A 26553-nucleotide genomic window follows, 5' to 3' on the forward strand; every position below is an offset into this window, starting at 1 on the left:
AAAGAGAGAAAGCGACTTCCGGCTGGCTGTACTTTTAAGTCTATCCAGCCCACCCACAATGCTTTGTACACCAGCACGGACTGGATCCACCCACAGTCCACCATGTGCCTGTGCAGAGCACTGCATATTCTGTCTCCAAGGTTGACGTCAGCACTGTGCTGGGACTTTCATCCATGGTCACCAGTATACTGCATCACCACACAGTTGCTGGGGTTTAGTGTCAGCACTACAAATACACTGCTCTTGGCAGCCTTTTTCTTTTTCTTTTCCTTTTCCTTTTTTTTTTTTTTGATAAAACAAATTGAGAGAGATGGGGGAGATAGCAAAGGAGAAAGATAGACACCTACAGACCAGCTTCACCCCTAGTAAAGTGTCCCTCCTGCAGGTGGGGAGCAAAGCTCAAATCCAGTTCATTGCACATGTGCGCTTAACCAATTGTGCCACTTTGCTTTTTTTTTTTTAAACCTAAAATGATCTGGTTCCGGGGGAAGGTGGATAAAGATAGTGGGGAATAGGTAAGCTATGCTTCTGATTTAATGCTGAGTAAATATATTATAGATTATTAAAAAGTTTAACATTTCCAAATATGTCAAACACAACTTATTAATAAGTTCAAAACTAAGGTCAGCGCTGTAGTGATAATGTCGCTTTGCCAAAACAGGGGAATATTGGTAGCAAGAAAGAGAAGAGTCTGATTTCTGGAAAGTTATTCTTTTGATAGACTTTGATATTTCTTAATAATTTTAGAAAAATAATTTATTTTATAAGAAAAGAATGCACCCTATTTTTCTTTGACCTAATAAACTCTTTCTTTTTTTTAAAAAAAAGGTCTTTTTAAATTTTTTAAAATATTTATTTATTTTCCCTTTTGTTGCTCTTGTTTTTTATTGTTGTTGTAGTTATTGTTGTTGTTGATGATGTCATCATTGTTAGGACAGAGAGGAATCAAGGGGGGAGACAGAGGGGGAGAGAAATACAAGACACCTGCAGACCTGCTTCACCTCTTGTGAATCGACTCCCCTGCAGGTGGGGAGCCAGGGGCTACACTGGGGTTCTTACGCTAGTCCTTGCACTTTGCACCATGTGCACTTAACCTGCTATGCTACTGCCTGACTCCTGACCTAAACTCTTTTTATACCTTTCAGTTTTTTATAGTCCCCTGTCTCCCACCTTGGTGAATAAGGAATGTGAAAAATGGTTTTTTTTTTGTTTATTTTTTTAGTTTTATTGCCACTAAATTGTAAAGAGTGAGCTACTAGAGATTTTTTTTTAAATTTTTTATTTATAAAAAGGTAACATTGACTAAACCGTAGGATAAGAGAGCTACAACTTCACACAATTCTCACCACCAGAACTCTGTATCCCATCCCCTTTCCTATTCTTTAACCCCCTGGGAGTATGGACCCAAGGTCCTTTGTGGGATACAGAAGGTTGAAGGTCTGTCTTCTGTAATTGCTTCCCTGCTGAACATGGGCATTGACAGGTCGATCCATACTCCCAGCCTGTCTTTCTCTTTCCCTATTGGGGAAGGGTTCTGGGGAATCGGAGTTCCAGGACACATTGTTGGGGTTCTGTCCAGGTAAGTCTAGTCGGCATACTGCTAGCATCTGGAACTTGGTGGTTGAAAAGAGAGTTAACATACAAAGCCAAACTAATTTTTGACCAATTATGGGCCTAAAGGTTGGAATAGTACAGGTGAGAGTTGGCGGGGGGGAGGGGGTGTCTCTATTTTGTAGATAGCTAGTACGTATATTTTAGTTATATTCCAAAGAGCCTGTGGCTATACCAGTGTTTGTTGTTGTTGTTGTTTGCCTGAGCCTGAAATCTGATATGTAGGTGGATCCTAATTATTGTCTGGGAGGTGATGTCATGGCTCGCAGAAGAACCAGAAAGCTACATCAGGGAAGGGAGTAGCTCCCAAATATGGGAAATGTGTATAAATATTGTTGATTGTAAACCCCATCAATTTGATGGGACCTGGGGCCCATATTCAGCTTAGGAGCCTATGTGACCTCTGCATCTCTGTAGATCTGAGCTCACATTCTGTGGTCATAAGAAAAAAAATTTTTAATTGAATTTGTGAAGTTTTGTCTTTTTTTAAAAGCAGTTCTGTGTTATCTGCTATTCCATTTTATTAACTATAAATATGCACAAAAGAAAATTAAAACTAGGGTTTCAGCTTGCACTGTTTCCTTTAAAACATGTTTTGAAAAATCCCTCATGCTGTCTGTGTTCTGAGCTAGTTCTTAGCCTGGCTCAGAGGAGTACCAAGGCTGCTCACATTTCTGGGGTGAGCAGGTCTGTAACTCATCAGGGTCTCCTAAGGATTCATGACACACAACCATAAAGAGTAATTAAGTATTATAGCATCTAGCTCAAACCTTGTAATGACTCACTTGCCTGTGTTAAAGGCGTTTCTCATAGCAATCGTGGTACCAGATGCTGACACATTATGTCCATGGGCCCGAAAGAGAGGGCTAGAAGGCTCTTTTGAAGAACTGTGCAGAAGCAAGGTAAGACTCTAAGGTGTGCAGCCTGCCTTCTGTAGCTTCACTTTGCCTAAGTGTGCCTGCAGAGACTACCAACAAAGGAAATGCCTTGTTTTTCTTATCTTATCAGAGTGTCAACAAAGCTATCCTAGAAGACATGGTGAGACTTGGGAAAGAATCTGGTCTAAAACCATTTGAACAGGTAAGACTTTCATTAAAGTACATGAATTCTCAGAAAGTATGTTTTTTACTTAAAGATTTGCTCTTGAATAGATTGCAGAAGAAGATGAGATGATATAAGGGGGGCCGGGTTGTATACAAGGACCTAGGTTCTAGTCCCTGGTCCCCACCTGCGGGGGTAAAGCTTTGCAAGTGGTCAAGCAGTGCTGCAGGTGTGTCTCTTTCTCCCAATTTCCCCCTTCCCTCTTGATGCCTGGTTGTCTCTATCCAATAAATAAGTAGAGATAATTTAAAAAAAAAAACTGAACTAAAAAAAAAGAAGTATAAGGAATGAAGTGGTCTGGTAGGGAATTTTTCCCTGAAGATCAGGACAATCTAGGTGGAAAGAGTGCTGTACGGCTTAGATCACCACCCCTTAGGGTGTTTATCCACCTAAGAGTTTAAATGCTATTTAGACTGAGGTCAGGTCTGGGTTCTTTCCTCCTTTAACATGTTGAGTCTTTGCAGGTCAAAGGTATTGCTCTCCATCCTGAATTATTTTCTATCGACAATGGCCTTCTAACTCCAACAATGAAGGCTAAAAGGCCAGAGCTTCACAATTTTTTCAAGCCAAAGCTTGATGAACTTTATGCCACCATTAAAGTCTAATTGTGAGGAAGAAAGCCCAGAAGAAACCACACACCTCCACAATCTCCTACTGATGGCCTTCGTGTTGGTAATTTTGACTCTAGCAAGCATAGGGAAGGAAACGTCCATGTTTGACTTGTCCATTCAGGGTTCTTGTCATAGGAATATTAGAGGAAATGAACACTGCCTTATAGTCACCTCGTGTCGCAGACTGGTGATACACAATTTCCAAAATGAGCCTTAAAATTTGGAAAGGGGAAACTATAAATGTGCTAAGTTATTTGAGACTTCCTCATTTTAAAGGACGGTTGTCAGAACTTGTGTCTCCCTGTTTTTCTAACCAAGGGATTAGGACTTGGCTATTTCTGAGATGTCTGCTGCTTGTTGCAAAGTCTGCAGTTGTCTGCTGCTCTACACTGGAGGGGAACTGCTCCTTAAAAACAAGAACAGCTGTCCTGGCTGGAAAATAACACAAGAAAGAGGACCAGAAATTGTTTTGTTCACCCTCACTACCTTCCCTTCTCCATCTCACATGGACTCACTATCCATTTGGTCAAGGTTTATGAGACTCATGCTCATCTCCAAAGTCTCTTTATGTTTCTGTGGCTAAGTTAAATCCCTAGTGAAGTGAAGGAATGACTCACCTCAGAAGAATGCAGATACTGAAGCTCAGATGAATGGTCATTGACCAGCAGAACGGGTTCTGGCTCACACAGCAAAGTGGTCTCAGACCGTCTTCTTCAGACCAGATTCCCACCCTCCATTCCTTCCCAGGGCCTGTTTAGAAAAACCTGCCTTATATTCTACATGGAAAACAAGCATTTCAAGAAGAATATAATTACTTGGATCAACTGTGATGCCTAAATAGCTGTCAATTTGATCCCACTGAACCACTCATTCTGTTTATAATGGCCAATGGAATTTTAATGTGGTTTTCATATCAGAAGATCATGTTGTGATTAACAGGTTCCTCCCCTCCAATAAAGTCTCAGGCAAGGCATGTCTTTAAAAAATTATTAAGGAAGTAGGTATACCTGGGTACTTATTGAAATGGACAGTAATAAACAAATGTTCATATACAGCTACCTGATTTCTATGAAATGTATTTGACAAGCCAAAATTCTAGGATGTTGAAATCTGGAGAACTCATTTCCTGGGATGAACATCTCAAGGGATTTTTTTTTTAATAAGTTAATTTGGGAAATTAGGGACTCACTTTACTGCAGGTCTTTGCCACACGTGACTGAATTAAGTTGTCATTTATACATTTAAAGTGTTTGTTTTGGGATGTGTGAGAGTACATGTATTATATAAGCACAACCTGGTTTGCACTAAAGAATTGTCATTGTAATAACACTATTTGGTAGCCTAACTTCATGTGTGTGTTCTTAACTGCACAAAAAAGTCAATAATTTGTCACATTGGGGTTTTGAATGTTTTGCTTTGTGTTGGCTCTTTCTATGTTTTATAAACCAAAACAGAATTTCCAAAAACAATGAAGGAAACCAAAATAAATATTTCTGCATTTCAAGAGAAGTGAAGCCTCTCTTTTTCACGTCAAGTGTAATACTTGGGGCAGCTTTGATGTGCACAGGCAAAGAGCAAGGATAGCCTCAGCCCCAGCTCTCTCCTCACTGTCTCCTCCTCCTTCCCCTGAGGAGTCATTCTTCAACTTCTCTAAGTCTCCTTCTAACACTTATAGGTGCTGAAAAGCCCTGCTGTGTTGTAAAGAAAATAGCTTTGGTGTTATAATATGACATTATTGAAAATGCGCATTCTTTGCTGAAAAGCTATATTTCAAAATATAGTGACTGTACTTACTGGTTCTGTGTTCTGTGATTAATTCTGTTGTATTTTGGTGATTATTTTTCCTTTTTAAAAAATAGTTTTTATTTACTTTGGATAGAGACAGAGAGAAATTGAGAGGGAAGAAGATAAAAAGGATAAAGAGAAAGGCACCTGCAGCACTGTTCACTACTTGTAAAGCTTCTGTCCCCTGCAGGTGGGGGTTGGGGGCTGGAGCCTGGATCCTTGAATATTGTACAAGTGCTTTCTACTGGGTGTGCCTCCACCAGGACCCAAGTGATTCTAAGTAAATGTTTTAGATGTTTCATTTATAGCAGCTACCCATTTTCTTCTGTGTCTATCCTGTGCTAGCATTTGAAGTTCTTTTCCATATTTTATTTGAATAAATTACAATGTCTTGGATAGTTCATTGTTTTTAAAATCATTCTCTTACCCTTAAGGTTTGCATTTGGTGTGTGATATTTTTTTAATTCCTTTTGTTGCCCTTGTTTTATTGTTGTCATCGTTGTTGGATAGGACAGAGAGAAATGGAGAGAGGAGGGGAAGACAGAGAGGGGAGAGAAAGACAGACACCTGCAGACCTGCTTCACCACCTGTGAAGCGACTCCCCTGCAGGTGGGGAAGCAGGGGGATCGAACTGGGATCCTTCCCCGGCAGGTGGGGAGGAGGGGGCTCGAACCAGGATCCTTCCGCCGGTCCTTGCGCTTTGCGCCACATGCGCTTAACCCACTGAGCTACTGCCCGACTCCCTGGTGTGTGATATTTGTACATTATGTATAAATGACAACTTAATTCAGTCACGTGTGGCAAAGACCTGCAGTAAAGTGAGTCCCTAATTTCCCAAATTAACTTATTAAAAAAAAATCCCTTGAGATGTTCATCCCAGGAAATGAGTTCTCCAGATTTATGGCAAGATTCCTAATTCAGTCTTTTTTTTTTTTTTTTAACCTTTATCTCCTCTTTCCCCCTTTTTCTCTTTTCCCATAACGGAAGATCAAAATGTAAGCATTACCTTTCTGGCTTTTCTATTAGCACAAAACAGGGCTCAGAAGCTGGTAGGTTCCCGGTTCGAGCCCCCAGCTCCCCACCTGTAGGGGAGTTGCTTCATAAGCAGTGAAGCAGGTCTACAGGTATCTTTCTCTCCCCCTCTCTGTCTTCCCCTCCTCTCTCCATTTCTCTCTGTCCTATCCAACAATGGCGAGCGACATCAGTAACAACAACAATAAAACAACAAGGGCAACAAAGGGAAGTAAATAAATAAAATAGAAACATTTTTAAAAAAAGAAGCTAGTAGGTATCTCTAAGTAAATCCCATTTAACACACACTGCTCTTGTAGTAGTATAAGCAATGTTTGTTTTTTTTTAAGTTATGGTAAGGTATACATACAGCTTACCATCTTACTCTTCTGTGAGTGTGCATTTCTATGACATTAAGTGTATCCTCCGTCATGTAACCTCCATCACCATACATTCACAGAACTATTCACTTTGCAAAGCAGAAACTTTGGACCCCTCTAACTCTCTTTGTCTCCTTCCCACATCCCTGGACATCGCCATTCTATTGGGTTGCCTAAAAGTTATGGTGCAGCTCTGCATAGAAAAACATGTCATGACTTTTCTGACAGCCCACCACTTTCTGTCTCTCAATTTGACTACTCTAGAAATCAACAGTATTTCTTTTTGTGACTAGCTTATTTCATTTAGCATAAAGCCCTAAAGGTTCATCCATGTTATACTATGGGACAGAACTTCCTTCTAAAAGGCTAAATAATATCCCATGGATGTGTAGATGAACATTTTGTTGTCCCTGTCCTTTGGCTACTAAGAATAACACTTCTATGAGGGCTGGTAAAATAGCTCACTTGGATCGTGTGCTGCTTTGTTACATGCACAATCCAGGTTCAAGCTTGGCCTCCACCGCACTGAAGGAAGCTTTGGTGCTGTGGTCTCTTTCTGCTTCTCTGCCATCTGTCTGAATCTAAAAATAATAATAGTAACAGCTTTTAAGAGTTATGTCTATGTAACCCAGGTATACAAATGTTTTAGTCCATACTTCCAGTTACAGGAGTGGACCCAGAACTGTACTTGTGAATCATAAGGTAATTCTATGTTCCCAGAGCGCCTCCCTGCTGGCCCCAGCTATGGCATAGCCTCATTTTATATCTAGACTTGAATAAAGCTGTTTTTAAATGTGTTTGGCATTTGGTGGTTAAATATATTTGCTCTGCTGCCTATTTTTGGACTACTTGGAGTAAAACTGAAATGAATTGAATATTGTTTTAGTTTGCTAAGCATGTTAAATAGATTACATGTCTATAACCCTTTGAATCAAATCTATTGTTACCCCATCTTACAGATGAGGAAAAGGAAGCAAAGAACTAATTCAGTCAGTGTCAGATATCCAGACCTGGGGCCCTGGGGACTTTTACCAGAGAGACTGAGCCTTCAAACTAAATGCTGTGATTGTTTCTGCTTGGTGGTGAACATCCTGACGAAACAAGTCATTGGATGGTTTCTTAGTGCCAGCAGCTTTGCCTCAGAACTTCAGTATCAATGGTTTTGCTTCCTGGCTAATGATTTTCATTTTTCCTAGCAGAAATCAATACCATGTCACAGAGTTTTATGACTTATCAAAATTTAAATATGGTTTCTCTCTGTGGTGTCAGTAACCCTTCAAGATCCAGGGAACCAACCATTTCATTTTAGGAAGAAAATATGGCCCATCAAGGTAGCTCACCTGAGAGGATAACCTGCCATGTCATATATAGGTAACCCAGGTTCAAACCTGATCCTACCAGGAGAAGCTTCAATGCTATGGTGTGGGTGTGTGCTGGGGCTCAAGTGGGGTGCCTCCGGCCAGGAGGTAAGCTTACCAATTCTCCCTCTTTGGCTCTAAGGGGCTCAAAGATCTAGACAAGAGATATTGGGGAGTATTCTGGTACAAACACTCGATTTATTTGAGGGTGGGCTTGAGTATATATAGAAAGTTAAAGAACATTTTTCAAATATGTCAGAAATTACAGGTTTCTTAAAGGTCAGCTTGCCCCTATGGTAGGGGGCTGGTATGACAAGAATTGATGCAGATACATAAAGGTCAAGATAATTAGTCTCCTGATGCAGGCATTCAATTACCCAAAGGTATTTGAGAGAAGAATAGGGGTTAAACCAGTAAGGTGAGATAGATAAGGAAGAACAAGGCTTGATGTAAGTTAAGCACATCAAAGAGCACTGTTAGGAATATGTGATAAGGTGTGTTCTCCTTTGTGATCAGAAGGTGAGGTGAACTTTGAGTAAATGAACCTTAAAACAGGCAGCCATGTGGCCTGCCAGCAGGGAGAAACTATGAGATTTCTGTGAGCTTGAGAGTCTTAACACGGGAAAACTGAGTCTGGAAGACTTTTCCCTCTTGGCTCATTTCTATAAGAGAGGCTAATAAGAGGGGTGTCTTTCCAGACCTTCATCTAAGGATGGGGAGAGCTTCCGTAAGCTCTACCAAGCTTTCACATAGTCCCACGTGTGTGTGTGTGTGTGTGTGTGTGTGTGTGTGTGTGTGTGTGTGACAGTAGGCCCAAAGTGCAGCCCTCAAGAAACTCACCTTCTGGTGGAGAGAGATGGGCTCTCACCAAAAAAGCAAATGGACCAGTTCAGATGGTGATGGGTGGTTTCAAAGAAATCAGGTATGGGGGAGGGGGAAGGAAGGGCCTAGTTTAAATCTTGTTATCAGAGGGATCTCTCCACGGAGATTTTTTTGGAGCTGATAGTCTGGATGAGGAAAAGAAGTCAGACTTATAGTGGTTTGGGAAAGAGTTCTCAAACAGAAGATATAGTATGTGCAAAGACCCTGAGGTGAAAAAGCCAGTTTATCCAAAGTATCATGATGGAGGGATAGAGTGGTACTGAAAGGAGTTAGAGAAGCAGGACCAAATCATATGGCCTAGTAGCCATAAAAGGAGTCTGGATTCTGGGAGTCAGGCAGTAGCACAGCGGGTTAAGCACACGTGGCGCAAAGCATAAGGATCCCAGTTCGAGCCTCCGGCTCCCCGCCTGCCAGGGAGTCGCTTCACAAGCGCTGAAGCAGGTCTGCAGGTGTCTTTCTCTCTCCCTCTCTGTCTTCCCCTCCTCTCTTCATTTCTCTTTCCTACCCAACAACAACAATAAAAAAGAAGAGTCTGGACTCTACTGAGTTCAGACAGACATCATTCAGGGTTTGAGACAAGAAGTAACAGTCTTTAAATTACCCTTCAAACAGACAGCCTCTGGCTTCTGCAGACAATTCAGAGCAGAGGCAGGGAGATCATGGATGTTGGTAGCTAGAAGTAGGCTAGTTGCATTAAATTTAGAAAAGAGTGTTCACAAAAGCAATTAGAGGTGGAAGCACTGTGTGGGGATTAATCAGTCAGAGGGTTCAGGTATGAGTACCACTGGGCAGACAGGGAAGTTGTACTTAACTGACTTAGGGAAGCAAGAGGCTAGATTTGAATGTTTTTCTTTTTTCTTTTTATTACAGTGTCAGTCCAAACTCCAAGCCTCACAGATGCACTCACTTGACTGCTGAGTCACCATCTAACCAAAAATTGTAATGTATTTTTGTGAGAGTAGAGAGAGAGCACAGAGCACTGCTCCACCATCCATGGCTGTCTTTGATGTTTCCATATGGTACCAAGACTCATGCTGAGCCAATTCTAGGACCCCTGGATGATTTCCCCCTGAGACGCTTGCTAGATGGCTAAGTGAGGACCCTTGTGAGTCTGCAGCACAGAAGATAGGGCAGGCAGGTGGTGACACTGGACAGTCAAGAGCAAAGAAGGTACTGAAAGTAGTTAGCCTAAGGAACCAAGAGTTAGTCTAAGGCCCAGGTAGGATATAGGGAGGGCCTCAAACAGAGCCCCTGTGGGCCTCCATATTTTAATGGGAGTTACAGAAAGAACCCCAATGAGGAATGCCAGAAAGTAAGGGAGGAAACTCAGAATATGGTGTACCCAAGGCCTAAAGTGCTCCAAGAGGTGGTCAGTCACATCATAGATCGTTGAAAGATGGAGTGAGGTGGGGATAGGAAAGCCTACTGACTAAATTTGGCGGTGGCAGCAACCTTGGCAAATAGTATTCTAGCAGAACAAGGTGGATAGAAATCTGTGGGGATTGGGTTGAAGCAGAACTCGTGGGAAGTCAGGAAGAAGCATAGACAGTTTTTGGAAGTTTTGCTGTAAAGGGAATCAGAAGGTAGCTACACAAAAATGGGAGTGGAAACATTTGTGTTTAATTTTTTTTTGTTGATGTGTTTAAGATAAAGCTACTCAAACAGGCTGATGTGCGAGGAGAGAAGGTGGTGATGCAGATAAGGAGAGGTCTGCAGTGCTAAGGTGGGAGCATTAGAACCCGCAATTAAGTGCAGAGGTTGGCCATTAGAGTACTTCATCTACTGTGGGGCCTTAAAGCCAGACACCCCCCCCCCCCCCCCCCCCCCCCCCCCCCCCCCCCCGGTACTGCTAATTCAGTTAAAACCATCGCAAAGGTTGCTAAGGACGCTTCCACCTTTCCAGCATGCCTTTTGCTTCTCTCCACCCCCTTTCCTAGCCATTTCCGTTTCCGACTTGCCATTTCCGGTTTTTACCCTATAAAACCTACTGCTGTTCCAGTTTTGCTCTCTTTTTTTCTCTTCCGCATCCGACCTGGAGAGGACCTGGAGAAGGGCTGGCATGCATAGCGGGGGGTGGCCATTTTGCTAGCTCCACATGGTCTAAACCCGCTGTGCTCACACCAAATCTGGGACGTCCACATCAATAAAGAATTGTATTACCACGCTGCCATGAGTTCCTCATCTCTCTCTCCAGCGAAGCTAGCCCGGCAATCTACTGCAACAAAAGGCAGAATGTGAGGATGTAGGAAGTGGTGAGGTCAACTGTATACCTGACCACAGTTAAAGTCATGAGTGTAAAGGAGGGTAAATGCTGAGGACTTGCTTTTTTTTCTTCAGAGTTCCAGCATTGGCTTTCTCTCTCCCTCTCCCTCTCCCTCTCCTTCTCCCTCTCTCATTCCCACAGCATCATCAGTAGAAGAGAAATGTGCTAGCCTGTCCCAGTTGCTGGTGTTGAGCTCAAAGGAGTCCAAGACTCAAAATACAGCCTTTTATGTCGAGTCTTTTCATGCTCTTATAAGCTGGTTGAGTAATTAGTTTCTATTTGAATACATTTTCCCCCTTTCAGAATTAATTCCTTGTTAGGAGTGACAAAATTGAGACTCTGGAGAAGTCAAGTCATTTGTCCTAATTAGTAGCTGAACTCCATTTTCTGACATTAGGTCTTCTCCATGCTTGGGTAAACTCTTTTTCCTTTCCTTCCCTTCCATGGTATGATGGTATGAGCATCCTGAGAGTTCAAACAATGTGTTGGATGAGTTTTCCTACTTAGCCAGTTCAAGAGCACACCTCAACTATCCATTGCAAATATAGTCTGCTGTTGAACAAGGCAGTGATTAGTGGTGAGGGCTCCACAGCAGTCAAAAGCCACCAGTACTTGGTGGTGGGATCAGTGTGGAATTATACCCTGTCATCTCATAATTTTGTAGATCAATATTAAGTCACTTTGTAAAATTAAAAATATATATACTGACACTGATAATTCTTATAAAACATAAGGATTATAGAGTTTTGTATTCATGAAACATAGCATCATTGAGTAACTAAGCATAATGCTCTCAGATAACAATTTAAAGTATAGCTATTTTAGTACTCTAAAGACTTGTCAGGGGGCTGGGCAGTAGCACACCTGGTTGAACAGACAGTGTGAAGTGCAATGACCCCCACAAGGATCCAGTTTCAAGTCCCTGGCTCCACCTGCCGGGGGTTGCTTCACAAGAGGTGAAGCAGGTCTGCAAGTGTCTATCTTCTCCCCATCTCTGTCTTGCAACAACAGTGGAAAAATAAAAAAGATGACCGCCAGGAGCAGTGAATTCCTACTGCAGACACCCAACCCCAGTGTTAAACCCAGAGGCAAAAAAAAAAAAATTTGCTTTATGCAACTAAAACAAATCTGGCAGTAATTTATAGTGTGCTCTCTGTTACCTATGATTCCAAATCTTTGGCTTATATCATCTCACATCCTTGGTTGGCTGAGTCCATAAATGGGAGCCTCTGAGAGAAAATATCTGCATGAAATTAGACAACAGAGTTCAAACCCAAGTTGTTTAAAGGTCAACTGTATACCTGATTACAGTTAAAGTCATCAAGTGCAGGAAAGTAAATACTGTATATTTTTTTCCACAGTTTCTGTGAATTGTTCCATTTCACAGCATCAGCAGAAGAGAAAACTACCAGCCAGTCCCACTTGCTGGTGTGGAGCATATGACAAAAGCACAAAAAGACTTCATATAAGAGACTTTCTTTTTTGAAGTTTTATGTTTATTTACTTATTGGATAGGCACAGCCAGAAAATGAGAGGGAAGGGAGTTATAGAGAGGGAAAAAGACAGAGACACCTGCATCCCTGCTTCTCCACTTGTGAAGCTTTCCCCCTGCAAGTGGGGACCAGGGGCTTGAACCTGGGTCCTTGCGCACTGTAGCATGCATTCAACCAGGTGGACTACCACCCAACCCCCTCTAAGAGACTTCCTCAAAGGAATCTTGGACTCAAAATGGATTCTCTTATGTCAGGGATCTTTTTTGTGTTTGTGTCAGATAGTAGACAGAGGGCATAAGCCCTGGCAGCATAAATGAGAGGTAGGATAATGAGTTTGTATGTGATCAGCCTACAACTCCCTGCCCACTTGTCAGCCTCCATCCCTCCATGCCACACTGCAAGTCTGAAACTTTGCAGCAGAGATCATCCCTGATTCTCAGCAGAGCAGTTCAGATGCCCAGGGCTAAGAAATCATATCTCCTGCTTAAGTGGAACCTGCAGGTATGAAATCTATAAGCATCTCACCCCTCTGTTCATTCACCACTGAGTCCTATAGAATTTGCCTAAATCTTTATTCTGTCTAACTCATGTTTCCCCTTATGAGTGATTGGAAAATAGACCCACCTTACTCATATTAGGTGGGATAGAAAGACATCTGGATTTGCCCTATTGACTTGAGAGCAACTCAAATGGTAGAAGTCTTTAACAAGAATTCTGCATGTTGGCACTGTCCTTCAAGTGCAGAGAGTATTTTTGGCTAGAAACAGGGTTTCTTTTTCCATATAAATGAATTTTGTATATTAAGTTCTTACTCTCTTTTGGTGAGACTATTTCACTTTTTTTCTGTTTTTTTCTCACCAGTGTCTCATTCTGAGGCTTCATGTATGCACTATTCCACCAGTCATGGTGGACTCTTAAATATAGTGAAAGAGAGAGCCTGGTTGAGTGCACACATATTATGCACAAGGACCCAGGTTTAAGCCCCTGCTTGTCACCTGCATGGGGGATGCATCATGAATGGTGAAGAAGGTTTGCAAGTGTCTTTCTCCCTATCTCCCGCTCCAGTCTCAATCTCTCTATCTTATCAAATAAAATAGAGCAAAAAAAAAAAAGTGGGGAGGGGAATGGCTTGTGGGAGCAGTGGATTTGTAATATCAGCACCAAGCCTCAGTGATAACATGGTGGGAAAAAGGAAGAAAGGAAGAAAGAAAGAAAGAAAGAAAGAAAGAAAGAAAGAAAGAAAGAAAGAAAGAAAAGGAAGAAGAAAGGAGAGAAAGAGAGTTGGGCAGTAGTGCAATGGGTTAAGCACACATGGCACAAAGCACAAGGACTGGCGTAAGGGTCCCAGTTTGAGCAGGGGAGTCACTTCACAAGTGGTGAAGCAGGTCTGCAGGTGTCTTTCTCTCCCTCTCTCTTCCCTTCCTCTCTCCATTTCTCTCTGTCCTATCCAACAACAATGACGACAACAGCAATAATAATTACAACAATAAAGAACAACAAGGGCAACAAAAGGGAATAAATAAATAAAGTATTAAAAAAAGAAAGAGAAAAAAGAGGACGGAAGGAAGAGAGAAAGAAGGTGAGAGAATAGAGACACCACAGCACTGCTCCATCACTGAAGCTTCCCCTATCCAAAATACTCTCATGTAGTGACTGGGGGGCTCAAATCTGGGTTGTCATATACATTAAAGTGTTCACTTCTAGGTGAGCCATTTCTATATCCCTTTAATTGAGATTTTTAACAGGGAAAGATGAATGGTTTGGGCTGTCAAATTTTTCTTAACAGAAATTGCCTTCACCAGATAATAAAGCTGCTGCCTCATCCCACCCACCCACAGCCCCCATCCCTAAGCAACTTAGGCTGGCTTCCTATTTTGCACGCAGTTTATTAGAATGGGTGTGACAGCAGTGCCTGCTGCAGGGGTGGTTAGGCACGGTGCACTGACTGAGATGCATGTGAAGTGTATGTGAAAACCAGTTGGCTCACATTTCTACATTAGGCAACTTGTGCAGACGCAGAGGAGCTCTGATTTTCTGTGTCCCTTGCTTTCCCACACCCACTGATACTGCTTTCCCCACCCTGCTCACTCCTGCCAGCGGCTCATCCCTGCCCTGCCTGACTTGTCAGTGGGCCCTGGATTTGGGAGAATTCCCAAGTCTGTCCAAAGCAGCCCAGCTTCTCCAGCCTCTGATGTCTTTTCCTGTCACCTATTCATCTTGTCCTTATCAGTTCCTTGCTCCTACTACCAATCAGAATAATAGTGCCCCACTCTTGCTGGGGCAATCACGCCAGTCCCTTTTAACTGTCTTGTCTACTGTGTCGGTGTCAAGTGGTCCACCCACTTTTTTCCCACTTTTTAAAAAAAATTATTGGGGGATTAATGGTTTACAATTAACAGTAAAATACAATAGTTTGTACATGCATAACATTTTCCAGTTTTCCACATAACAATACAACCCCCACTAGATCCTCCTCTGTCATATTGTTCCAGGACCTGAATCCTACAGCCCCCCCTCCACCCCACTTTGTATCTAGAATCTTTTTCTAAATTATAACTTTTACCATATGATTCCTCGTAGCAGTCTTTCAATGATTTTCCATTGCTCTTTCAAGTTTCAGCAGCTTAGTGTACTTAGATGGCTTCCTACATTTTATTGTGCATCAAAGCACTTGGAGATCTTACAGTACAGATTTGAATTCACTGAATCTGGAATTGGGCTTTGAAACCTTGTATTTCTTTTTTTTTTATTATTTCCTTTTGTTGCCCTTGTTGTTTTATTGTTGTAGTTATTATTGTTGTTGTTGTTGTTGGATAAGACAGAGAGAAATGGAGATAGGAGGGGAAGACAGAGAGGGGGAGAGAAAGACAGACACCTGCAGACCTGCTTCACCGCCTGTGAATCAATTCCCCTGCAGGTGGGGAGCTGGGGGCTCGAACAGGATCTTTATGCCAATCCTAGCGCTTTGCGCCACATGCGCTTAACCTGCGCTACTGCCCAATTCCCAAAACCTTGTATTTCTCAGTCTGGTGGTAGCTCAGTGGGTTAAGTGCACGTGGCGCAAAGCACAAGGACTGAAACCTTGTATTTCTAACAAGCTCCCAGGCAGTGCTGTGACTACTGGTCTAGGCACAACAATTTTTTTTTTTAAAAGATTTTCTTTATTTATTAATGAGAAAGATAGAAAGTAAGAGAAAGAACCAGGCATCACTCTGGTACATGTGCTGCCAGGGATTGAACTAGGGACCGATGGTTGAGAGTTCAAAGCTATAGCCACTGTGCCATCTCCTGGACCACTGGGCACAACAGTTTGAACAAAGAAATGGGGGACCCCTGCCTGTCAGCCTAACCCCATTGTTTGCTACCGTCTCCCACCTCTGTTGCAGTCACATTGGACTTAGTCTGGTTCCCAGAATGCATCATGCTCTTGCTTATTGCTGGGCCTTTGCACTTGTTCTCCCTTCAGAGCACTGTCTTACCTGGCATAGCCAGCTCCTGTTCCCTTGTATTAGACTGATGATGCTAAGTGCTTTTTGGGGAAGCCTTCTCCATTTTTCCAAGCCCAGAAAAGAAAGAACTCAGCATGTGTGTGACCTAGTAGTGATGGGAGGTGAAGGAATTGAGCGGTGAGGATGGATCTTTTTATGGCAAGTGAGAGAGGTCACAGGGGTGCAGAGGAATAAATGAGCTCTGAGGTACAGGGCAGCAGTCTGAAAAGGTGGAGGGGGAGAGAAAGAATTTCTTCTAGGAACTTTTCTAGGAAAGTTTTTGTGTTGTCCACTGAAGGTTTAAGAAGAAAGTTGGTGAGACCAAAATTGGTCTCAAGGGTTATTGTAGATGGGAGTTTTCTTTAACTATCCCATTTTTCTGTTATCGGCTTCTTTTGTTCATGTTTGCCATTGCTAAGGTTTCACCAGTTTAGACCCACTTTTTCAAATAAGAAGAGAGGGAAAGACAGTACAGTACTGCCGGGATAGCCTGAGGGTGCTTCTTCCCGAGCTAGTGCTCTCTGGGTTGGAGAGAACTCAACTGGAGCCTATCTAGGCTGCTGCGTGGGAGAGGGATCAGGAACTCGTGCTGCACTAACTTCGCAGGAGATACACTCTGGGACTCTCGGAGCCGGAAAGCAATTTCCAAGTGTCTTTAATCAGAAGAGCAGCTGTTTTTATACGCTCCAAGTAGGGTGGAAACAGGATGTGATATAGAGAGGGTGGAGAGAAAAGTGACTGGTCTTCTTCTTCTAGCGTTTGCCCTTCTTCCGTAGCCAGTCAACAGCGTCAGGTTGAGCCTGATGTAAAGATTCGACTGGTGAAAATCAGAGTGTGACAAGGAGGGGATGGAGCAGGCGAGAATCCTATCACTGAACCACCAATGCCCTGGAGGGAGTGTGGTGCTTTATGTAAATGTAAAAGTAATTTATGTAAATAGACCAAAGCTTTGAATGGGATTTAATCTATCCCTATATAGGCATATGGTTAAGCAGAAGCCAGGGGGAGCTGGCATACTATCCAACACAGTACCAAAGCTTTCTCAAGTGTAGTAAAGGCCACGCTCAAACCTGGATCACCTGCATGGCAAAACATGTCCACTGTCCAGGTGAGCTACTGGCAGACCCTATTGTCAGTTTTTTTTTTTTTTTAATATAGCCATTTCAGCTATTTTCTATTGAGCACCAGATACTGTAAACTCTCCAAATATATGGTCAGCTTCACTCCTGTGTATGTGCTCAGGTCACCCAAACAAAGCAGTGTCCAAAGAAGCAAGGTCATTAAGGGGATGAAAATATTTTTCAGAGAAGTTTTTTTTCTTTTGCATCTGGAATTGCAATCTCCCAGTAATACGACCAACATAAAGGAAAAGAATTGAGGCACTTGCAATATGTTCTCTAGATCTTTTGTATTTATTTATTCAGCCATTCACTTTTTAAACCAAGGTTATTGCTGGGGTTCCATGCCTCTTTGATTCTACCACTCCCGATGAGCTGACTCCCTTCCCTTCCTTCCTTTCATTTTCCTAGCTAGAGGATAAGGGAAGGAGAGAGGAAGAGAGGGGAGATGCAATAGCATTGCTTCACCACCTATGAGCTTCCCCCATGCGGGTGCTCCCACGTGATAACTAGAGGCTCAAACCCCTGTCCTCATACATGGCACAGTGTGCATTCTACCAGGTGATTCATCTGCCTGTCCCTCCTCTAGGTTTTTTTTGTTTGTTTGTTTTGTTTTTTAAGGATGAAGTTATTTTGATTGCAATCTTCAGGAGAGGTGATATTGTGGACACCAAGGGAGTGGGCACTGTCCACAAAGGAATTCCCTCAGAGAAGATTGTGGCAGACCTCTAGGAGTCTACAAGTGATGCCCAAAAGGCAGGTGGCTTTTCTTAAACCAGAAAAAGGCATGAGCCTGGTCCCTGATAGTGTCCTAAAATATGTAAAGAAAGATGATCAGAAGAAAGAAGCCAAAGAAAAGTGTAGTTAAGCTCAGCTAAGGACCAGGCTGTTTCCCCCACAGAAGTACATGGTATGAGAACAGATGGAGAGAAGCCTGAGCTGCTGAAACCAACTTCTTATGAACCCCTGACTTGACTGGTGCTGGGAAAGCAAAAGGATGACAAAACAAAAGACCTTTAGGCTATTAAAAAAAAAAAAGTTTCTGGACCAGAGTTTGAGAAGTAAGTTCATCGAGGTAAATTTCTACTGTGGAAATTTTATTTCCTTCAGAAAATTAAATTGGTCCAACCCCCTATGGAAAGCAGTCTGGAGAAAATTATTTTTGGAGCTTACTTGGGTAAGTTTAAGCCCCACCTGCTGAAGGAAGCTTTTGGTGCTATGGTTTCTTTCATTCGCTCTCTCTCTCTCAAAAAAAAAAAAAGTCAGGGGGAAGGCCAGGGGATCACTCACCCAGAAGAGCACACACTTTGCTGTAAGAACCCAGCTGCAGCCCCCAATTCAAGCCCTCAGTCACTGTTCATATGGAGGGAGTGGATGCAATACTTACTATGATATCTCTTTCTCTGTTGATCTGTCACCCTCTTGTCTCTCACTCTCTACCTAAAAATAGTCATGTGGGAGCAGTGGAATCACACAGGATGGAACCCCAGTGATAACCCTGGCAGAAAAAAAAAAGGTTTCCGTTTGGGGGATTCTTTCACTTTTCTCCTTCTCAGCTTATGTGCTCATTTGGCTCTTTGACAAATATGACTTATAAAATTACTTCCATTGCTGGTTAGAAGCCACCTTTTCCTTGGCCGGAGAAATCCTGGATTTTTTCTAGAATGTTTCTGTCAGGCTTCCTACACCATGTTTTCTTTGCCCTGCAGGGAGTGGGGAATGGAATCTGAAACATGTGACATTGCATGGTGGTGATGTCCTAAGTCAGACTTACTTAGCCATGTGATTTCAGTTTGGGTAGGAGCAGTGCCAGTTGGGTCCTCAGAGAAGCAGAACAGGAGTTAGAGAGCAAATTTAGCAGCCAAGTGTCAGAGGCAGGGTAATGTTGGAAAGCATGCGATATATGAAGGAATCCAGAGTTACTGGACTTCACTACAATGGAAAAAGGCATTTAGCCCTCCAACTTTAAAAGATAAAGAATAGTGCCACCTTTCTGAATTTTGTTTCCTTTGTTAAAGGAAACATCTAGCTGAAGCTCTCCTCCCTCCTTGTCCCTACCCTTGCTCTCCTGGGAGAGTTTAATTTTGTTTTGCAGTGTCATAGTTTCATATGTTTAGCAGTTGCTCTGTTTAAAACAGATAATAAATTCAGTTTATTCCTGGTGAGAACTGCCAAGTTTAGTAGATTATTCCTTTGTGCCAAAAAAAAAAAAAAAAAAAAAACCGCAAAAAATACTGTAGGAAGAAATAAAGAAAAAAAAGTAGGAAAATATGTGTAATGAGTTATTTCTTTTCCACAATAGAAAATTATATCCTGTTTTAAGGGAAACTTTACAAGAGTAGATGTGATAAATTATAAAAGAAGACAGTGTTCATGAAGGAGGAAAAGCAAGTGGAGCAAAAGCAGTTAAGATATCTAGTGTTGAGAGTCTAGTGCCTTAGCCACTATGCCACCTCCCGGATCACAAGATACCTAGTTTTTAATCTTGGATTCACTGAGGCATTTATGCTGTCTGACAAAGAGCAGCTCTGATCTCCAGTAACATTTTCAAATCTCAATCCCTTTCTTTATCTGCCCTCTAGTGGACACAGTCCTAAACAGAGAATTCACAAAAGAGGTGCAGTCTTCTTCTTCTAGCGTTTGCCCTTCTTCCGTAGCCAGTCAACAGCGTCAGGTTGAAAGCTGTCAGGAGCTGCTTGTTGCTGGCTTTGAAAGTGACTGGGATCCATGTGGATTCAGTCGGCTAGGAAGGACCGTCAGTTTCCCCAATGAATGGGTACTCACGGGATGCACCACGAGAAGGTCGATCCAATGGTGCAGTAAAAAATATTAACAAGCCCTAGTCTAAGCTTTTAGGAGAATCAACATTTCAAAGACTCAGCCTATGGTTCGTGCATTAAAAGGTTTGAGACATTCAATCAGTTTTTCCCCTCTCATATTCCCCAGAGCCCTGCCCCACTAGGGAAGAGAGAGACAGGCTGGGAGTATGGATCAACCTATCAATGCCCATGTTCAGCGGGGAAGCAATTACAGAAGCCAGACCTTCCATTCCGCACCCCACAATGACCCTGGGTCCATACTCCCAGAGGGATAAAGAATAGGAAAGCTATCAGGAGAGGAAATGGGCTACGGAGTTCTGCTGTGGAGCTGTACCCCTCTTATCCTATGGTTTTTGTCAGTGTTGCCTTTTTATAAATAACAATTAATATAAAAAAATCAACCTTATCAATATCCCTATGTCAAGACACAGAAAGATTAGGCAACCTATTCTGAGTAAATACATCACTTATAAGAACTTCCACTAGAACATGTATCTCCTGAACTAGGTCTCACTCTATATAGCCTTACTTTAAATTGAGTTTTGTACACATATCTCATTTTACTTAAACATCAAAAAAAGGAAAGGGGGGGAAAAAAGGCTAAAATTAAGTTTCCATGTAGTAAAACTGTTGCCATAAATTCCTGAAACTCCCTCAAAAACTGTTTTTGTTTTCCTCAATAAAAATGTAAATGGCAGAAAATTAACAAGCATCCCAAAATGTAATTATTTCTATGTATACTTACATGTAATTATTTCTATGTATACCTATGTTCATAACAGCCCTATTTGTAATAGCCCAAATCTGGAAACAATCCAGATGTCCACAGGTGAGTGTTGAAGTTGTGTCGTAGGAACTGGGTGGTGGCACACTTGGCTAAATGCACGTTACTGAGCGCAAAGCCCAGGTTTAAGCCCCAAGTCCTCATCTGTAGGGGAAAACTTCACTAATGGTGAAGCAGGGCTGCTGGTGTCTCTTTCTCCTCCTTCCCTCTCAATTTCTCCCTGTCCTATCAAATTAAATAACGTTTAAAAATCATTTTAAAAGATACATATACATACACATATATGTATGTATATGTATATACATGGTGGAATACTACACTGTTGTGAGAAAGAAGATCTATTTTACTATATCTTTCATAAATTAAAGTAATTGTGTGAAATGGTTAAATGAGGGGTCAGAAGGAGAAAGATGTGTACCAGATGTTCTCACTTATAGGTGAAATTTAAGAAACAAAAAGGAAAGACAGAGGTGAGTCTAGTTGTGATCTATTGTTGTATAACTAAGAGCTCTACAGGTGGGGAGTTGGAAGAAGGGGGTTAAGAGGACTTTGGGGACCCAGTGCACATGGTGGAGGATTTCAGTTGTTAGTAGGAATGGTGCATGGACACAGATCACAGGAAATAAGAAACTGTACGTGTGACAATAACTGTCTCGCAAATTATTATTTTTTTTCTCAATAAGATAAGCGATTAAAACAAATTATAAGCCTTTCTCATATTGCACCAAAGTAAAAGACTCTGGGGGTTTTTCGGGAGTGGGGGGAGAACACAGGTCCAAAAAGGATGATAAAGGACCTAGTGGGGGTTGTATTGTTATATGGAAAACTGGGAAATGTTATGCATGTAGAAACTATTGTATTTACTGTTGAATGTAAAACATTAATTCCCCAATAAAGAAATTTAAATAAATTAAAAATAAAAAAAACAAATTATAAGCCTTTCTTTATAGAGATCTCCATACATTTTACTTTTTTTTTTTTTTTTTTTGCCTCCAGGGTTATTGCTGGGGTTTGGTGCCTGCACTACTGGAGGCCATTTTTTCCTATTTTTGTTGCCCTTGTTGTTGTTATTGTTGTTATTGGGTAGGACACAGAGAAATCTAGGGAAGAGGGGTAGACAGAGGGGGGAAAGACACCTGTAGACCTGTTTCACCACTTGTGAGGCGACCCCCACCCCCTGCAGGTGGGGAGCCAGGGGCTCAGGACCCTTTACATTTCATATCTCATCTTGATGATAATCCTGAAAATAATAATAATATTCTCATTTAAAAGTCAAACTAATAATTATAGATAAGGGAAAAATAAATCCATCAATCTAATCTGCAGGGAGTAGATACATTCCCACAGTGATGTGTCTGTGCCCAATTACTCAATTTACCCCAAGGATCTAAGATGTTTTGTATTATGTATTTCCTGTGTTTGTATTATACAAGTAATAGTATTTAAAAATTAATTGTTTTATGTTGCACCAGGGAATGAACTCAAGGTCTTGCACATGCTTGATATCACTGAGTGGCTCACTTGGCTCAACTTGTATTATTATTTTTATTTGTTAAGTGAGAGAGGGAGAAACAGGAGTTAGTGTTCATCCTATCTCAAGCATAGTGTTCCCATATGGTGCTGAAACTTGAAGCTGGGTCTGCCCATATGGTAGAGCACACTCTCACATACTCCCTGGCTAAGCAGTCTCCTGCCCTTTTGTCCCATTTCTTAAATATGAAAATGTATACCATAGCTTAAAGACCTATGGCATGCACATCCTTCAGCTCCCTGTACTCACCTGTCTGTTCTCCACTACCTTTGACTTTCCTCAGTGGAACCCTCTAGGACTCCAGTCTCTGCGACACCCATGTCTCACCTCATCCTGAATACTACTCCTAATTCTTGTAAATACAATGACATAAGGTTAAATTTAGAGAAAATTACAAAAGACTAACACAGGTACCATCTTAAAACAGAATATGTTGGTCACTAGCTTCCCTACAAAGTCACCTGCTATTCTCTTCCTTCAGAGTTTCTCAGTGACCAGATTTTCCCTTCACTTTTTTTGTAATCATAAAAGATAAATAATGGGGTGGGGCGGTAGCGCAGCAGAGTAAGCACACTTGGCGCAAAGTGCAAAAACCGGCTCTAGGATCCCGGTTCAAGCCCCCGGTTCCCCACCTGCAGAGGGGTCGCTTCACAGGCAGTGAAGCAGGTCTTCAGGTGTCTGTCTTTCTCTCCCCCCCTCTGTCTTCCTCTCCTCTCTCGATTTCTCTCCTACCCAACAACAACGACAGCAATAACAATAATAGTAACAACAATGAACAAGGGCAACAAAAGAGAAAAAATGGCCTCCAGAAGCAGTGGATTCGATTCGTAGTGCAGGCACCAAGCCCCAGCAATAACCCTGAAGGCAAATAAATAAATAAATAAAATATCACAGAGTCCATCTATCCCTAAAGAAACTAGTAAACAAATGTCCTGTGAGACTTGAACAAGAATATCTACTGTTGTATTGTCCGTAATAGCAAAAAGACTGATAATCGTTTGATCTATATCTAGAGGAATATCTATCTCTGTATCTATATGAAATCTTTTGTTTTAACTTTTATTAGTGATTTAATAATGATTAACATGATTGTAAGATTACAGGGGTAAAATTCCATACAGTTCCCACCACCAGAGTTCCGTGTCCCCACCCTTGGCAACTTCCCTATTCTTTATCTCTCTGGGAATATGGACCAAAAAAAATTTTTTTTGAGGTTCAGAAGGCGAAAGGTCTGGCTTCTGTAATTGCTTTTCTGCTGACATGGATATTGGCAGGTTGATCCATATCCCCAGCCTGTTTCTATCTTTCCCGAGTGGGGTAGGGCTCTGAACAGGTAAGGGACACATTAGTGAAGTTTTCTGCCCAGGGAAGTCAAGATGGAATCATAGTAACATCTGCAAAATAGTGGCTGAAAGGTAGTAAGATATAATTCAGGACAAATTGCTTTATACGTGGTATCTTCACTGAACGCATTCTGAAGACAATGAAGATGAATGAACTAGAGCTACATGGTTCTATATGGATAAACCTAAAATTCATAATTTTGAGTAAGAAAGCAATTGGAGAATACACACTAATTATATAAATAATTATATACATACTAGTTATACTACTGATACGTACTAACTATATCAAGAACAATAACATTATTTTTGTCATGTAGAAAAACATGGGACTGGCAAGCACAAAGAGCGTTTGTTCTTAGAAAGAAGAGGGTGCATTTAGAAATGTTGAAGAATCATATGTGATTATTTATCTCCGTCCACCATCATCTCAAACTACACTTGCTCTCATATCCTAGAAATCATTTTCAAGTATAATGTCATGTAGCTTTGGACCCTTTTTCTCCCAAAGAGTTTCATAATTCTAACACCCACATTTTGGTCTTTAATGCACTTTGGAAGTTTTATGATGTGGTAAGTGTCCAACATCATTCTTTCAGTGAAGGTATGTTCCAGAATCTCTCTGCACAAACAAAACAAAAACCCAAATAGGATAAAAGTCAAATAATATGCCACACTTTGCACATGTAATAAAGGTAGCAGCAGACTAAAAGGGTAGGTATATCCATTGATATTTGGTGCTTCACTGACATACATAACAGGCACCAATGCACAAGCAGATAGAGGTCTATCCATGGTTTGCATCTTTACTTGGAAAAATAGCCCAAGCTCCTGCAGGTGAGAAAGCCCAGCACGTCTTTGGCTCCTCCTCTTCCTTCCTCAGCTACTGGAAAGTGTGGACTCCAGCTCCGCCTTCGGAAACACCAGGCCGGATTTTCGCGCGTGCTCTGTGATGACGTCTGGGTAGGGGCGGGCACGCATACTCGTCCCGGATTGGTTGCTCAGAGCGCGCGGGATTTGGCGGGAGCTTCAGAACCCGGTGCAGTCAGCTGCTATGGCGCCGCAGCGGCGGGTGCGGTCTCCAGGGCTCCGCGGGTAAGTGGCAGCGGTCGCGGCGCCCGTGGCGCCGTCAGGTTTATCTTCCTTCTTTCTTGCTGCGGCTTGTGCCTCCGAGAATAGCTGGAGGACTGTATTATCTTTGTTTATTGGATAGAGACAGCCGGAAACCGAGAGGGTAGGGCTCTGCTTCACCACTCGCTTTCCCCCTGCAGGTGAGGCTTGGGGGCTCGAACCTGGGTTTTTGTAGCATGTGCATTCAACCAGGTGCACCGCCCCCTGCCCCCCTCCCCCGATTGTTGACTGCTTGCTCCTGGCCTGGGTCTGCATGTCTGCTCAGTAGGAATAACAACCCCAGTCTCAGAGCTGTCAGCAGCCCGAGAGGACGTGCAGTTTAAAGTTGTGCTTGGTCGCTGGGAAAGAGCTTTGTCCGGGCTTTGTGCAGGTGTCATCTAAAGTAGCAAGTCTCATTATTTTGAAACACCGTATACAACAAAAAAATGACTTTTTGCTTGCCTGCTCCTTGCTTGACAGTCAATGCTAGTGACGACACTTAGCCCAGGCTGATGGGCGTGCTGTCTTGCTAACAAACCACAGAGACAAAGCTGAATCAAATCTGTCTAGTGCATCCAACTGGCACTTGTTAGTCTTAACATAGATCTCCAGTGTGGGTTGAATGATTTTTTTTCCTCGTCAGAAAAGCCAACCAATTTAAAATTCTGTTGCAAAGTTGCTCTGTAGGATGTTATTCATCACAAATTCATAGACAAATAAATGCTTTATTGCTGTGCCTGAACAGCTGCAGCCTAGAGAGGTCTAGGTTTAGTCCTTCTTAGGCGGTGTGAAGACTGAAGTTATTTACAGGTGTGTGGTGGGGGTGGGAGGTGAGCCAACTAGAACATAAGAGAAAGACTGGAGCAGAAAGTCTAAATAAACTAGGGTTAGACAGACTCCTGTGGCCACAGGGAAAGAACTGAAGGCTCCTTCCAATGAAAAAGAAGATTGGAAAATTCAGAGACACTAAACATTGACTAACAAGAGTTGAACTTTATTGGTAGGTCTGTGGCTTTTGGTTTCTGTCTTTTTGTCTTACACAAATAGATATATATGTAGATACAGCTTTTGCCCTTGAGTCTCATGAAATCTGTTAATTCTTCCACCAGATCCCCAAATACACTGCACACACACCCCAAAATTTTTACATATGGTGTCACAGATGGTCTTTTGGAAACATTATCTTGGCTCCTAGCTCAAGGTAAAGAGAATACTTTATTATGTTTTGAGCACAGCTGAAGCAAGAGACAGGCCAGGTTGTTAAGCAATCTGGTTTCTTTTCTTTTTTAAAATCATTAATAGTTTGTTACAAGATTGTACTATAACAATGTATAGTTCCACACCATACTCAACACCAGAGTTCTGTGTCCCCTCCCTCCCACCTCCCAAAGATAACCACTACAGTTCTCACAGATGTTAGAAACAGTTTGTAGCAATCTGGTTTCACGATCTGTTTCGGTTACTTGGCTGTGACCATTGACAAGTCAATTAACTATTCTGGACCCCCAAATCATATATGCTATAAAGTGAAGACCTTTGGTTTACTGAGGCAAAAAACAGTGATTTCCTAAAGTGTGGTCCCCTGAGTAGGAACATCAGCATCACCTGGGAACTTGTTGGGAAAGCAAACTTGCACTCCCTTCCCAGACTTTCTGAGTTAGCACCTCTCTAGATGGGAATAAGCAGTCTTTGTTAACAAGCCTCCCAGATGATTCTGATGCCTGACATTTCAGAGAAATACTTCTAAATCATTTTCCAACTTTTTTTTTTTACTGTGATTCACAATAATATTTTGTCACAGCTAGTACACACATATAACAAAAGGTTTGTGAAAATTCTTTGCTCAATGCCTTCTTATATTTTAT

The 26553-nt window shown here is 42.0% G+C and overlaps 2 protein-coding genes across 9 annotated transcripts in view; both read left to right on the forward strand.

Annotated features, from left to right (window-relative positions):
• The window catches only part of ACSL1 (acyl-CoA synthetase long chain family member 1), an 86770-nt gene extending 81938 nt beyond the window's left edge, over positions 1–4832 (forward strand). For all 6 annotated transcript variants that reach the window (XM_060183951.1, XM_060183941.1, XM_060183953.1 and 3 more), the window contains 3 exons: positions 2412–2513; positions 2620–2691; positions 3177–4832. In XM_060183951.1, coding sequence (XP_060039934.1) covers positions 2412–2513; positions 2620–2691; positions 3177–3317 — 315 coding nt within the window. In that variant the 3' untranslated portion in view covers positions 3318–4832. The remainder of the gene's footprint in view (positions 1–2411; positions 2514–2619; positions 2692–3176) is intronic.
• Positions 4833–24596: 19764 nt separating this feature from the next.
• The window catches only part of CENPU (centromere protein U), a 47097-nt gene continuing 45140 nt past the window's right edge, over positions 24597–26553 (forward strand). For 2 of the 3 annotated variants that reach the window (XM_060184089.1, XM_060184094.1), the window contains exon 1: positions 24597–24673. In XM_060184089.1, the coding sequence (XP_060040072.1) occupies positions 24633–24673 (41 nt within the window). In that variant the 5' untranslated portion in view covers positions 24597–24632. The other variant, XM_060184100.1, reaches the window with a different exon arrangement.

The sequence above is a fragment of the Erinaceus europaeus genome, chromosome 2, assembly GCF_950295315.1.
Source record: "Erinaceus europaeus chromosome 2, mEriEur2.1, whole genome shotgun sequence".
NCBI classification, from domain to species: domain Eukaryota; kingdom Metazoa; phylum Chordata; class Mammalia; order Eulipotyphla; family Erinaceidae; genus Erinaceus; species Erinaceus europaeus.